The sequence below is a fragment of the Equus caballus genome, chromosome 25, assembly GCF_041296265.1.
Source record: "Equus caballus isolate H_3958 breed thoroughbred chromosome 25, TB-T2T, whole genome shotgun sequence".
Lineage (NCBI taxonomy): Eukaryota > Metazoa > Chordata > Mammalia > Perissodactyla > Equidae > Equus > Equus caballus.
In genome coordinates, this window is record NC_091708.1 from 35,561,490 (window position 1) to 35,576,823 (window position 15,334).

The window sequence follows — 15,334 nt, forward strand, 5'->3', positions numbered from 1 at the left end:
TCAGTGATGTCAGAGGGCCCATATTATTAAATAATTTATAAATAAACTATTAACTAGTTATCTTCTGACACTCCTGATGCATTATTTGTCTCCCAACCTAGGATATTCACAATAGGCCCAATTCCAACAACAAGGAGACTCTCAGACTTAAAATGATTCCGCTGGGCAGAGCCTCGTTTCACTAGCACCCAGAGAAGGACCTGGCGCATCACTGGCACTCGGCTGTTTGATCAGCACTGAAATGTACTTGGTGTGAGTCAGCTAGACCTCATCCAACCTTTTATAGATGCCAAAGCCACATTCAACATACATACAGATTCTGTATGGCAAAAAAAAAAGTTGTCCCAGCAACCTTCAAAGTTAGTAATAAAAAGAAAACTGCTACTTAGAGACAAACATACAACATAAAAATTCATTTTAATCTCCATATATAAAATACAGCCTTAGCATAGAACATCTAACACATAAGAAATGCATTTATGGGACACACTAAATGAAGCAAATCCTTACTAAAATATTTGGCCTAACACTCACATCTTTTAAATGAACTCCATGATGGTTGAATAAGGTGGGAAATAAATCATCTAGATACCTAACCTAGAAAAGACAGATGAATTGCCGTGTCTATTTGGTCTCTGCAGACTGGGTATTTACCATTCTGAGTCTTGCCAAAGCTGGTTCTGCAAACAGTTAGCTTAACTCAGTCAATTATATATTTTTCCATAGTTACCTTAATATTTTTTTTCATTTTCTATTGCTTTTTTTTATGGCTTCTTGCTGCTGTTGTATTAGGGCATACAACACAGATCAGAGATTTTCATTTCTCTCCTTGAGAAATTGGCACTTTGATCCTCAGCTTGCGTAACAGCTATTTATAAATGCATCCTGCCGGTACTGTTACCAATCTTGCTGCTTATGAAATTCTAGTACTTTGGCCAAAAGAGTGCCCTGACATTAAAATCTTCTTAGGTGAACTCTTCCCACCATTGAATTCTTTTATCTAAACAGATACGTGTGTGTAATTCACATATATGTTCTAAGTTTCTACACACATACACACACAACTCAGCAAATGTGACATGTCTCTCTTGAATAGAAAGTAATTACAAGGGTATTAAAACAAATGCTGAAAATAATTATTTTACATTTAGATCATAAAAATTTTAAAGGTAATGTGATGACATAAGACCTAAGAGATCAAATACATCATATATGATTGTCATATATGCATGTCGTGTTCATTGATTTTTAATTATTTTTCTCTTTAATCAGAAAATAAAAGAGCTTACCTTTGTATACTGAGACCACAGCTTACAGTCACTATATCTCAGCCTATTTTATACAAGTGATATGGCTACGAAGGTCCGAGGAGAACGAGAATAAAGTGAGATAAACGTGCTGAAAACTGCTTAAAAGTATTAACCTGAAATACACAGAGGGTCCAACACCAGTTTTAAAAATACATTAACGAGGTATTCCCAGCTCTTCAATTAATAACGGTGACTGGCTGATTCATGATTTTCAAACATTCACCCAAATTTTTAAAAAAGAAGAAAAAGCTAATACCAGCAAAATCTATCAGTGCTTTGTTCCCCAGGTTAACAATTTGAGAGAAACTGCAAAGGACTTCAGGACTCCTCGCTTCACCGCACCATGCACTGCCTCTAGTCAGCATGAGGTATGTTGGGGATCGAGTGGACCAATTACCTTGCACAAGAGATGGGGTGCTCCCGCAGCCTGGAGAAACTCAGGCTGCAGGCCACATCCCTGGCTGGGCACCAGCCCCCATACAAAGAATATGGCTTCAAGGAGGACCCCTATCTCTGAGAAATTATAATAGCACTAACTGACACAGTCAGGAATGCAACTATTCAATTTATGTGCTAAAAAAGTTTAAAAACTGTCCGAAGATAGCACAGCTTACAAACTAATTCTAAGTTCTACGTTGGTCTGTAAACTCCCTGACAAGAGACTACGCTAGGAGGGGTTAAGTACAGATATTGCTAGGATTCCAAAGGAAAAGTTTTAAAACAGACACCGTGGCTTTGAATAAAGTATTGCTCTTCTTTAAAATGCTCAGTCATTGCTTTCCAAAAGAAGGTGTCAGAGTGGTGTATCTGAAAGCTGGAAAGCCTCAGGGGGTCACATTGCTCTTAAGACCAAGACATAGAAATTGCCATTTCAAGCCAGACAACCTGATGGTTCTAGAAGTCAGAGAAGAAATCTTGAGGGCCCAAGTGAATAATAAATGGTGCGACGCTCAGAGGCTGGCAATAGGGGCTGTCAATGAAAAAACCACCTACAGTGGAGAAAAGAGCAGAGAAGCAAAACTTTATGTTAATTTCACAGAATTTGGTGAAGCCAAGAGCTTCATTTATATTTCTCTGCTCTTTCAGCTGTAAGTGGAATTTTCATTACAAAATGGAAGGGTGGGAAGGGCAAAAGGGGGGAACAGGGACACTTAATTCATTACAAAATTTAAACAGTTGAACTTGCATGGTTACCACTTCTAACAAAGGACTGACAGCTCAATTATTTTAAGTAAAGCAGAGAAATGTAAAAGTTTGCAGCAACTGGGCAGGTTTACAACATGGTTAGTAACTTCCAACAAACAACAAAATTAAAAAAAAAAATAAAAGACTTGGTAGAAACCATTTGAAATGACTGCCATCATGTTGGAAAACAGCACAGCTCCCTTTTTGCCATTATAGTGGGGTTGAGTTATGAAGCCGAGTCAGCTACTTCAAAAGAATTCTCTAAAGAGAAATCTCCAGAGAGATTCCAACTTGGAATGCAAATTTGATGATCAATTTCAAATAACAATACAGCTGCAGCTGCCAATTAATAGTATTCCAAAAACAAAGAGGACTATTATAAATATTTAATTAATAAAAACTGGACACGACCAGCCATGCTTTTTCTTCTCAGTGATGGCTCTGTTTCATCCATAGGTCAGCAAAACGAATCAATGAAACATGAAGACTCCCAGCTGAAATGGGCCCTCTTGTTTATGTCTAACCACTAATGCACAGGATGAGAATGGTAAGTTCACAGCTATTTCTAGCAAGTGATGAGGTTTTATTAAAGTATCACCCACCACTAATGAAGACAAAAGTTCAAGGAGCAGAAGTAACAAACCAACCACTGTGTAATAAATATACAGCTGAGAAGTGACACTACCATTCGTTTTAAATTGCCCATTTCATTCTCATTTAGTGGTCCCAAAGAAATCTGGTACATAAATTTGCCGTATTTTGTGAAGCCCATTCACACTGATGGGCATTGTGCAGCTCCAAAGAACAGAATTTAAGAGGAAAGAGGAAAGCTAATTCATACTAAAAACAGACATTTTTAAGACACAGCAACTTGTAAATATCGACATGGGACCACACTGTTGCTTTCATGGGGGTGAGTACCTTAATGAAACCATTACCTTCTAGTAACATCATAGGCTTCCAAACAAGGGGAGAATGCAAGTGGACGACTTAGGTCTGCACCCTGCACAGAACAGCACAATGTTACTCACTGATCATTTTCACCAGCTTAATCAGGTGTCTGAAAAATAAATGCTGACCCATGGCTGAAACCTGTCACTTTTCACAGCAGCACTCAACAAGAACTGGGACAATCGAAGAGCAAGTTTTTATGGGGACCCTGTTGCTGCTTTAGATTCTGATGTAACTGAAGAGGAAAAGAGACCCTTCAATGAATCCCAGAAATTGCTAATCCTCTATCTGCATGAAAAAAGCCAGAGAGTGAACACAGTATCTTACAGAGTGAAGAAGGCCACAAGAACAAGAGAGGGTGATTGATTGATTAATTTATTATTTTTTAAAACTTGGAAATTCGGAAACTAAATCACATTCCTCCTTCCCCATCTCTGGGTAGTGCCGTCATTTTAATAAGCAGTGCTCGGAGAACAGAATATACTTTTCTCATGGGGATGCCCCGTACAGCAGAGTACAAAGGGCTTACAGAGTAGACTGGCTCCAGCTAACAATCGCTTTAGCTTTGTTTTAGCAGTTTGCTTACAAATGAATGGGTTTCTAGGGCTAAGTTATTATTAGTTTTCAATTCCTTGTAATTTGATACCAAAACATATAAAAAATAATAAGCTAAAACAATATTCAAACCCATATTTTATTGGCTTTAATTACACACTTCAATATTTACAAAGTTAAAGTTTAAATGAAAAGTCTCTATTGTATTAAAAAAAATAACTACAGCCCGAATTAAAGTGCCCTGGGGCAAATACATATTAATCAGCTAAGAATCAGTGACTGCATCAGGAACCAGGCAGTACTCTGTGTTACAACAAAGCAGTTTATTTGTGATCAGTGTTTGAGACTCTATACATCCTTCACAAATTTAATTTTACATAATCTGATACTCCTCTTAAAACTTAAACTTTGAACTGCTAGACTTATTTCCCTAGAACAGAAGGGCTGGTATAAGTTATTTTCCGGAAATGAGGTACCGTTTCACAGAACTAGTTTCTTTTTTTGTTTGTTTTCAAGTTTTAGAGAACTAAATTTGCATTTGTTAAAATCAAAAAGTAGGAAAGATGTTCTTTACAAATAATTTTGATCAAGTATGTGTTCAAAGAAAGCAGGATAAAAAGGCTTTTTCTCTAACATTCTGTATTGTACTGTATTATTGTTCAATAGGAATGAGCTTCTGTCATTTGCTAAAAGAATGAGTAGTGGGGAACAGGATATGTTGGGAATTTCATAACGGGTAACAGAACCATTCGCTTGGGTAAACCTACAGAGAAAAGAAACGGAGAGGACTCCAAATAAGTTTAATAATCCAATAAAAATTTCAGGTAAAAAAATATCTTACAGTAATTATCATTAACCTTTTCCAGATTAGTCAGTCAACATGTACCATTTTGGAAGAGGCCCACAAATCTCTCATAGATCTTCTAATCTGAAATTGCTCTTAAGATTTTGATAATTAATATTTTCCACTCGAAATTAAGATGGCTATGTCATAAGAAGAATGATATTCAGAAAGCTCTTTCATTTGAGTGAGCTGCTATGAATTCTAAAAATCAAAAGCAATGCTAAGATTCTAAAGTGACTCTACATATCCATACTGCTTCTCAATTTGGCATGTCACGTATTACAGAAGAAACAGGGATTGTCCCAATTCAAAGCACAGCTTTCTGTGCAGGCCTCAGCTCCCCAGAGAGACGGAGCCAACTGGAGTTGTGATCAGGTGTTTTTCTTCTTAATGGCTACTGCCAATATTGGCATGGCAAATCTGGAAAGATTAATTACTTCCTTAATTTTGTAATTAATGAGTTCTTGTGGCCTCACAAACTTCTGCATACTCAAGCATGATTTGAAATCGGCTCCTATTTCTATTCTAATATTTAACCTATGGAGAAATCACAAAGCAGCAACAGCAGGTATTCAAGAGCACCAGATGATCAGAGGGAGATTACCCCACATGCAACAGCTTTACAAAGGCCAAAAGACATATTTACCTTACAGCCAAAATAAAGCATCGTTTTAGTAGGCTGGCATCACAGTAACATTTAAAAACCAAATCTTTTATGTGAAAAATGGGGGCATCAAATTTCACCAGCTTTGGAAGTCAGTTATATGGCACATGGAAGAGAAGAGCCTTCTGAAGTGGGGGCTCAGAGGCCGCAGGGTGAAAGTACAATGTTAGAGGAAAGGGAGGAACAAGAGAGAAAAATTAAAAAGACTGAGGAAAAACATGAATGTAGCTTAGAGCCTAGATATAAAAGTGTTTTAAAGGGAAAAATTAAGCTCTAGCAAACCTGTACTAAAGAACGTGAGACTTACTATGTTTAAAAGAAAAACACAGACTTCAGAACCTGCCCTACGAGGCAGATGCTCTGACGCTCACACATTACAAGACATATTATAATGAGTCTAGTGAGTCAAAATGTATTTGGATAAACTGACCAGACCTAATTCACAGAAAGGATGAGGTGGTCAGGATATCCAGAAGTTGGCTGAATGGTAAAAAGCAAATGGCCAAATCAAAAGGAGCTAGAGAGTTTGAATTTAGAAGAAATTCTGGGTGAAAGCATATTCTTGAATGAGTCCCCAATTCCTAATCAACCCCTATCTAGAACATGGGGAATATGGGGAAGCCTTAAGCAAACCACAGTGTGTCAGAGTAGACAGTCAGGTAAAGGAGGAAGCCCCAGACCCTGAACTTTACCGTAGAGAAAATTCATCCCAAACGTTTGACCCCTGCAGCTTCTCCACATCTTTCCAAGATATAAATTGTCTATCTTAATGGGGAAAGGGGCCCAACTGTTCACTTTCTACTTATTTCTACAGTTATGAAATCAGATGAAGCTTCAATTTAGCAGAGTCTTAAGGACTCATAATTTTTATCCAAACAAAAATGGAAAAGCTGATGCATGAAGAGAAAAAGCATAATGAAAGGTCTTGAGGCTCATGTAGAGGATTGATGCCACAAGTAGCAATACATTCAAGGTCTTTCTCTTCTGTGTACATGCAAGCCCAGCCTGGGGTCACACCCATACCTACACTCATGTGTGCATGCACACGCTTTCACACTCACACATGCTCCTTCACACACGTACACACATTTGCTCTCTTCTCTCAATGATAGACGTCCTGCAGATGGCTGATTCTATAATTTTCCACCTGAGTTAGGAAAAATGTCTAAGAGAGCATATCACTGACTCCAAACCTATTGCCTCCATTGCCACATAAACCTCATTCAAAAGTTATCCAAAGGGCCACTGAGGTTCATTTCTGCATTTGCTCTATTCTATTTATTTTTGGAGGGAGAGGAGACACTCCTATGATATTCTAACATGTACTACAGACTTTCTGCAGTAAGCACTTAAGTAACACTGCTGGTGATACCCCCATCACCTCTCTAGGACCCATTTACTCCACCTCTAAAGCAAAATTTATGGAAAAGGATGATGGAAACAAATTCAAAGTGAGCATTTCCTTTACCTAACTCAAATCACCCACAGTTCATATAGTTTCAAACCAGAAACTTAAATGTAGCTATACAGCTGGCAGGCAGCCGAGCTAGAAACTGGGTATGGCCCTTCAGTAGCCTTTGAATGGAGTGTAAGTTGGCTGTAAGAAGAACTACTTAAAATATTTAATTTCAATATGGTCAGAAACAGGCAATTAGAACAAGCAGTCCTTCAATCAGGCAAAGCGGAGAGAAGAGCAACTCCAACCAAACCAAGAACCACAAGGTTGTGGCATTTTCAGAGGGAATTTAAGTTGGGTCACTAGAATGAACAGGTCTGAGATCCTCCAATTCATTTAAAGAAACCCTAGATACACACTGTGCTTTGGATTGCTGTGACAGAGTCGCTAAGAGGAGAAATCAGTAAGATGGTGTACATACCATAGGCAGGGGCAGCAGTGCTGTAACCATATGGTGTTCCATAGCCTAGTGCAAAGAAGAAGAAAGCAGATCAATCCAGGACAAAGGGCATTCGGCACTGGCCCCATTCACAAGTACCACCTGGCCCGGCGCCTTGGGCCCTGAGGACTTGCTCCAGATGCTGGCTGAGTGCGAACCATTACCAGATCGCCCTAGTCTACCGATCCCTCCATGCCTGCTTAGAGTGAGCTTTTACCATGGCCTCTAAGACTCTCCTGACCAAGCAGAACATCCTCTGTCTCCGTCTCACTACACTTACCACACTGTACTATAATTATCGACTCCTTGTCTGTGTTCCCCACTAGAGTGGCAGAGACCAAGTCTTCTTCATCCTTGCATCACTTGAACCTGGCAGAACGTCTGGCATATAGTAACCATTCACTAAACACAATTAGTTGAACAAAAGAATACTTAAAACCACTCAAATTACCAATCTCTCAAAGTTGGAAAACAGAACTTTCCAAGCCTCTTTTCAGAAAGCAGTGACAGACAGGCTGAAGCCTCAACTACCACTAAATTGCACATGAATCAGGTGTGGGCTCGAGAACAAGGTCCATGTCTTGCTGCTGTCTGAATTCCTGGCCTCAGCACAGGAACTCTCAGTAAATGCTGGAGAAATTGACATTAACATCTGGTGTCTATGAAAAAAGGCTCATATTGTCAATAGAAACAAGTACAAAGAACACAAAAGTTTTTAAAACAATTAGTTCTGGGCACTAGTTTCTTATATGTCCTTAGACATATAACTTCTAAGTTGCCATTTTCTCATCTGAAGAATGGGAAACCTTCCAAGCTACTTTATAGTGTTGTAAGGGATTAGAAATACTATGTTAACAGAAGCTACAATCTTTAATCTTTCAGTAAAACAACTTCGAAAAATATAAATACTATATCACTTGGGTAAATCTCTAGGAAAAATTGGTTTCTAAAACAGAACAAGGGCACAAAATCTACATAGGCCTTTCACACTGCACCCAGAACAAATCAAGCCTTTTTACATTACATACCCCTTTCCATAATCATTTCTGTTGCTCAGAATGATTTTTTTCTCTTTCTCTATCTGACCAACTGCACCTCATCCTTTAGATCAGGACCAGATATCAGAGACCTCTGTGAAATCTCCCAGGCTTGCTGTTCACCCCTATGCCCACCACGTTACAGCTTGCATCATATTGCATGGTGTTTATCCAAGTGTTTGTTCCTACCCCATGTGACCCTGACCATTCACTGGGGCAGACACTAGGTCTTAGTCATCTTTAATGCCTAGTTCCAAATCTCTTGTTCAAGACAAAATACTCAAATGTATGCTGAATAAGTGAACTGCTTTTAGGGACTAATTGAAACATTCCCTGAGAAATGAAAAATTTGCACTGTTTAGTCTATAGTAAGTCATATAAAACCGGGGGTGGTACAACTTAGTCTTAGTCTTTAGTTTTGGTCTGAATCAGTCTGTAGTGCTCACTAAATCATATATTTCTAGAGAACACAATGCAGCTGAAATAAGAAGTAGGATTAGAAGATGCTATTAGAGGCTGAAGAGAAACTAATGCTTAAAAAATAAGGTTGTACATCAAACCTATTCTAGGAAAAGACAGCTGGTTGACTAAGGCCATGGTTTCAAGGGTTTTTACCAAAACCTTCTTACAGAGAGATGCAACTACAACCACTAAGCTGACCAGTGATCAGGCCACTGGGGTTCTAATCCTGACTTCACCTTTCACTAGCAAGGTGACTTTAAATTGTACCTGTTATTTAACCTCTCTGAGCCTCAGTCTTCTGCAGTAACTGAACTGGCAGCAGAATGTAATTACATAATATATGTAAAAATACTTACTACAGTCCCTGCTGCAGAGAATATACTCCGAAAATAGCATATAACCTATTCATAATCTAAACTGACCTAATCTGAATCTTCTCTAGGCTATAAAAGAACTTCGCTTTTAAAAGCTTCAGGAGACAGGCCTTTACAGAGGTCAATACAATGACATGAGAGAAGCTACCATAGAGCAAAAGAGCCTGGCAACAAGCAGACAGAAATAATTCCTTTCACAATTACCGCCACTAGACAGTGGCTGCTTCCCACTCCAGCAGGAGGTAAAGGTTCCAAGATCAAGCAAGCACAGACACAACCGGATGAAGCCCCAGTAGAACACATAATCAAAAGCAAGAAAGTTCATCTCAATAACTTGCCTATCATTGTTTAATAAAAGCTGCTTCCTTAAATAATGCATTAAATGAGGCAAAAAAAAAAAATTAAATTTCAGTAGCAATAGTGAGATGCACAAAGAATGTCTTAATTTTGGACACATAAACTGTATCAACTATAACTAACCTTTAAATGGCACAACCATCTAAGCCAGTTCCTCCGGCTAAACAGCCTGGGAGACATCCTTGAAGCCTCACTATTTTTCAGTCTCCATATTAAAACCCATCGATGTTGCTTCCAAAGTACTCCTTCAGTCTCCTCACTTCCTGCCACCCATCTATTTCCCTATACTCAGTGGAGACCCTCCACTGTCTCTTGCCTGGGTCATGCCCACTTCTGTCCCTATAATCTATTCTCCACACTACAGAGAGCGATCTTTACAAAGTCCCATCTTGTTTCTTCTCTCCTTAGAATCCTTCACAACTTCCCACTGCACTTAGGATTCTAAGACCAAAATCCAAACCACAGCCTCCAGGACTGAGACTGAGCACCCAGCCTTAGCTCAAATCACTCTCTATCTCCCACCCCCGCCACCTGCAATGCTCTCCACAATACAGACATCTTGGCCTTCTTCTAATTTTTCAAATGAGCCTCCTTCCCTACCACCAGCACCACAAGTTCTCTGCACATGCTATTCTTTCTGTGTGCAACACTCTTCCACCCAAGTCTTCTCTGAGTTAACTCCTAGTCATTCTTTAAAGCTCAGTTCAAGTGTTACTTCTTCAGGGACTCAACACACTAGATCAGGTTTCTCTGTTACATCTTCTCATAGCATCACGTCTTTCTCCTTCATCATAATCATCTCAGTTTATAATTGTAACTATTTGATTAATAAGTCTCACCTTTAGACCATAGTTGCATGAGAGCAAAATCCATGTCTGGTGTGTGCCAAGGCAGGCACACAATATTTGAATAAGCAAGTATATTCTTTATATAACACATTTTTGAGCTATGTCCCTACTGAGATCAACTTCTCTAAGTGTAATTCCAAAGCCACATCATCCAGAGAACTTCCCAAAGAGCCTATTTTAATTCCTTCTTAGGAAATAAAAAAAACAATTGCAATGAAATTCTTAGGAGTGTTACATAAAAAATAATGACTGGATGGGACCCAATCCATATGACAATTTCATATGATCAACAACTACAAGTGGTTTACTTATCAGCTTAAAAGTTCCATACTTTCGATACTGCAGAAGACTGGATTTTAATGAGACAGCTGTACATCTACTGCTAGATTACATAGGATTAGAACAGAAGGCATCTTTTCCCATCTCCCTCAAGCCATGTGGTGAAGTGGAAAGAATATAAACTTTGGAATGGCAAGCACCTACACTCACATCTTTGCTCTGCTGTTTAGTAGATGTCTCACACTAGGCTAGCTGCCATATCTCCCTGAGCATTAGTTTCCTCACCTGGAAAATGGAAATAATTTCTACTTGAGGAAACACTGTGAAGATTAGAAACTAGTGAAATCACTTATATGAAAGTATCTGGTGTATAGTAAGCTCTGGATAAACAAGTTCCTCTTTTTCTCTTTTTGTACTTCACTAGCCTTTGATGGCTTCCAAAAGTTGAATTAGGAAATGCTAACGCCACGCTTCGCTCCAATTAAGTAGCCTCTTATCAGTAGTTTTTCTCTCCTCTTATATCCGACCTGTCTTCCATGTCCCCACTGAAGATACCCTGTTCGCATGTCCAAACTCCTCAATCTGTGGAATATCTTTTAGCTTCTTCATTGTCAAACTACGTTCCCAACCAAGTACAATACTCCTTGTCTGTCACCTCCCTCCAGGAAGCCGCTAGTTTCTCAGCAGATTCCAGGAGAAAACCTATGATATTCTGTAGATTCTCTTCAATTTCTGTACATACCCATCTTATACCCGTGTTATGTTTCCAGAGACCGTGTATAACCCTGGAAAATAAAGGAGATGCTGTTCTTCGAACTGTGGCCCAGAAAAGGAGGCAGACCTCGTATGAGTTGTACTATACCTGGAGCTATGTAGCCAGGAGCAGCTGTGGCCCCAACAAAAGCTCCCCTTGTTAGAGTCCCTCTTCCTCTGCCTCGAACAGCTTGGACTGCTGCAGACACAGCTGTATTCACAACACCCTTTGCCTGTTAAAAATAATACATTTTCATTACTGAGAGAAATAAGAATTATCATCCTATCATCTCTTTAATGTATATCTCTATGAGAAACCTGAGCCTGTAGATGAGACAATGAGTCGTCTATGACTCTGAACCTTCAATTTGTAAAATGAAAATGACACCTACCTTACAGACTTGTTCTGGAGACTATGCTGGGCACATAAAAGTGTGCAAACAACTTCTTTTCAGAAGGTTACTCAGAAAGAGTTCATTTTCCACACACAAATTTCAGTAGTTAAATTACATCTAAAGTCCTTTTAGGTCTAACTAAAGTAATTATAGACACTTGATACCTAGGTTTGAAATCCATTGAACTCTCCGCCCACAGACAAAAAATTCTGCAACAACAAACCACCTGAAATCAGCTGAAAATCTGAGTAGAGTTTAAAAAAAACAAAGGGACCAAGACCCGAAGACCAAAGATGTGGATGCCAGCTCCACCTCTGAGTAACTGAGGCCTCAGGAAGGCCACGTGATTTCTCTGAGTCTGTCTCTTCTGCTGTATGTGTGTGTGTGTATATGTATCTGTGTATCAACCATTAAATAAATTAATCCCAACCCTAAAGTCCCTTTTTGCTCTAAAATGCCATGGACTCTGGTAAAGTCACATAATTCTCTCTATGGGAGCCTCCTTACTAATTGTGAAATGAGGATAATGAGACCCACTTTGTTTTCTTTACTCCAGAGTAGAAAGAGCAACTGAGAAAATAGACTAAAAAACTCTGAAAAGTAGAACAGATAAGTCAAGAAGTAAGAGCACACAGTACTGCTAAAACATCCTTTTCCAAAACTGAAATTTTAAGGCAATCAAAAGAAATCTAGTTTTAAGTTAAATATTATACTTATTTTTTAATATAAAGATGCAACAAAAACTCAAACTAGAAACTACTAAAATTCCCTACTTTAACCAAGTTGCAGGGGAGGCGTTGCAGAGCCTCCAAGCTCACTGGATGACAGATCAATAGTATCTCAGACAGCTCAACAGTCACAGCACACATATGTATCTCACAGTGAAAAATCGTCCTCTTTCACTCCGCCTAGGTTAGCCTCTACCACTAGCGTGACAGGGCAGAAGACAGTGTCAGGGTCGAACGTATCATGCACAAGGAACAGCCACTTTTCTTTTTGGCTGAAAAACTCCAACCTACACATCCAAACTAGACTGCTTCTTGGCTGTCAAGCACATTGAACACATGAGTTTTATAGCTTCTAGTACGGAAAATTTCTAAAAATGAGTAAACTTCATGCAGATATCTTTTTTTTTTTTTTTTTAACACAGCTTAGTCAGAAGTAGTCAGGAAGCAACAATCTGGTGGCAACAGAGTGACTCCACACAAATCGAGCTCCTATCTACTAGAACCAAACTTAACTACCTAATAAGTATCTGTACATATGCTTTGTAAACACTAAAATTAACTGACCAAATACAAGATGTAACACATGGGAAAAACACAGCAAAAAACCAAAGTAACAATTATCTACTAATTTAGAACATATTCTACAAGATTTTAGGAAAAGAAAATCCACTTATTCTGTCTCTACATGTCTTCCCTTGCAATTTAAACACTTTTTATTTTCATTTTGTCTCAGTAAAAGTTAGTTTTCCTTGTTTATATTTTGAATCCTAAAATTTAAACAATGTTTATTATAGTAAATTCAAGAAGTTTGAATACAAAACAAATTTCTAAGATGGATGTAATATGCAATAGCAGAATGCCCACGGTCTTTGGAAAGAGAAGAACCTGATTTTAAAAGGAACCTCTACCATCAATTAGCTATATCACTACATGCAGTATCATAATTTCTTCGTGCCTCATTTCCTCATCTATAAAATGAGATGAGGGGCTGGCCCCATGGCTGAGTGGTTAAGTTCGCATGCTCTGCTGCAGCGGCCCAGGGTTTCACCGGTTCAGATCCTGGGTTCGAACATGGCACTGCTCATCAGGCCATGTTGAGGTGGCATCCCACATGCCACAACTAGAAGGACCCACAAATAAAATATACAACTAGGTACCAGGAGGCTTTGGGGAGAAAAAGGAAAAATAAAAAATCTAAAATGAGATCAGTTCCACCCTCCTATAATGGACTTAGTATATGTAAAAGAAATTCAACTGTTTTAACACAGAATCTTAAATAACTAAGATTCCTGATATTACAAACAAATCAATTAAAAATGTTTAGACTATGATATAATATAGTCAGACATTATATTACATCACTACTCTCTATGAGGGAAAGACTGTGTCTTATGTTTATTTATGCATCTCTTTTTCCTTACAAATCACGCACATACTATATGTCTAGAAAATATTTTTGAACACCTAAATGAATGGAAGGAAAAATCTCTTAGCAAAAGCATGTAATTAGGAGGCCATCGTTTTTAAATACTTTGCTACAGTCCTGGGCCTTCAGCAGCAATGACCTTCCCCATGTCAACAACGAAGAGGCACAATACCCCGTCAAGTTCTACTGTGCCACCTCCCAAAGCAAAACCCATAACAAACAATGCAAAAGCTCCAAACTGGAAAGGAAATGGAACAGCATCTGCAGACTCTGAGGACAGTAAGCCCCAAGTACTCTCAGCATTTGTTTAGTTTAGGGAAGCTGCTAACATCTCATTAAAGTCCAAATTCCTTAACACCTACCTCATCAAGAGTGGGCTAAAGCCCCCAAATAATGCTAACAGTCTCTTTTTAATATATAATTTGCCCAGAAAGACCACAGAACAGAGAACCACTGATCACATTTATATTATTTATGATTTAACCCAAAGAAAAGGTTGCCAAATCCAAGAAAAAGAAATAATTTCAGAAAAAAGCTAACATGGCTGGAAAGGAAATTTAAAGACAGGAAAGGAAATTTAATTCTGGTAATATTTTTCAAAGGTATTACAAAGGTTTAATGCTTAACTCATACCTGAGGGATAATCTTCTTTTTCTTATTATTTGCTGCATTGGGTCCAGAAAACAGCTTCTCCAGGGCAGCTAAAGCTGCACTTGCCTTTGCCACTTTCTTATTTGGACCTGCACCTCTGAACTTCTGTCCATCTACTTCTACCTAAAATCAAGAACAACACTGCAATCATCCCATGCAGTTCCTCTAGGTGGTTTTAACTTAAAGGTATCATAACACAGAAAACACCAAAAGTCAAATAGTGCCACAAGAACTGACACAGTCTACAACTGTTTTACGTGCAAGCTCAGGATATCCTATGTCTTTAAGGGGAAAAATAAGGCTGGCTTGTATCTAGATACATACCTCCATTACAAAGCGCTTGTCATGGCTTCCACCAGTCTCCGAGATGAGTTCATACTTAAGACCTCTTCTTTTTTCATTGAGCTCCATTACAGGATTTTTGCCACTTGCCGTGAGGATAGGGCCCTGAGTTCTTACCTAAAAGGAGATTCAATCAAGTGAGATTTTAGAGTATTAAATTTCTTATTAGTACAATTATACTATGTCTCTGTTGAAGAAGTGGCTCAAAAATTGTACTTTAAAGCATTTAGGGGCAAGGATGCATGACTGCCTTTATATACAAATGACAATATATCTTT

At 38.6% G+C, this 15,334-nt stretch overlaps 1 protein-coding gene and 1 long non-coding RNA gene across 16 annotated transcripts in view; one reads left to right on the forward strand and one right to left on the reverse strand.

The window, feature by feature from the left end:
* The window catches only part of STRBP (spermatid perinuclear RNA binding protein), a 124,321-nt gene that overhangs the window by 675 nt on the left and 108,312 nt on the right, over nt 1-15,334 (reverse strand). For 5 of the 15 annotated variants that reach the window (XM_070251722.1, XM_070251726.1, XM_070251724.1 and 2 more), the window contains 5 exons: nt 15,039-15,173; nt 14,697-14,837; nt 11,624-11,747; nt 7,387-7,431; nt 399-2,299 (listed from right to left, as the gene is read on the reverse strand). In XM_070251722.1, the coding sequence (XP_070107823.1) occupies nt 2,205-2,299; nt 7,387-7,431; nt 11,624-11,747; nt 14,697-14,837; nt 15,039-15,173 (540 nt within the window). In that variant the 3' untranslated portion in view covers nt 399-2,204. Of the gene's footprint in view, nt 1-398; nt 2,300-3,803; nt 4,765-6,597; nt 6,657-7,386; nt 7,432-11,623; nt 11,748-14,696; nt 14,838-15,038; nt 15,174-15,334 lie in introns of those variants that run through there. The other 10 variants (XM_023628830.2, XM_023628831.2, XM_070251728.1 and 7 more) reach the window with 4 other exon arrangements.
* LOC111770592 (uncharacterized) lies at nt 1,552-4,636 on the forward strand. The gene is made up of 3 exons (XR_002803886.2): nt 1,552-1,678; nt 2,952-3,042; nt 3,604-4,636. It is a non-coding gene; the product is annotated as an uncharacterized lncRNA (long non-coding RNA).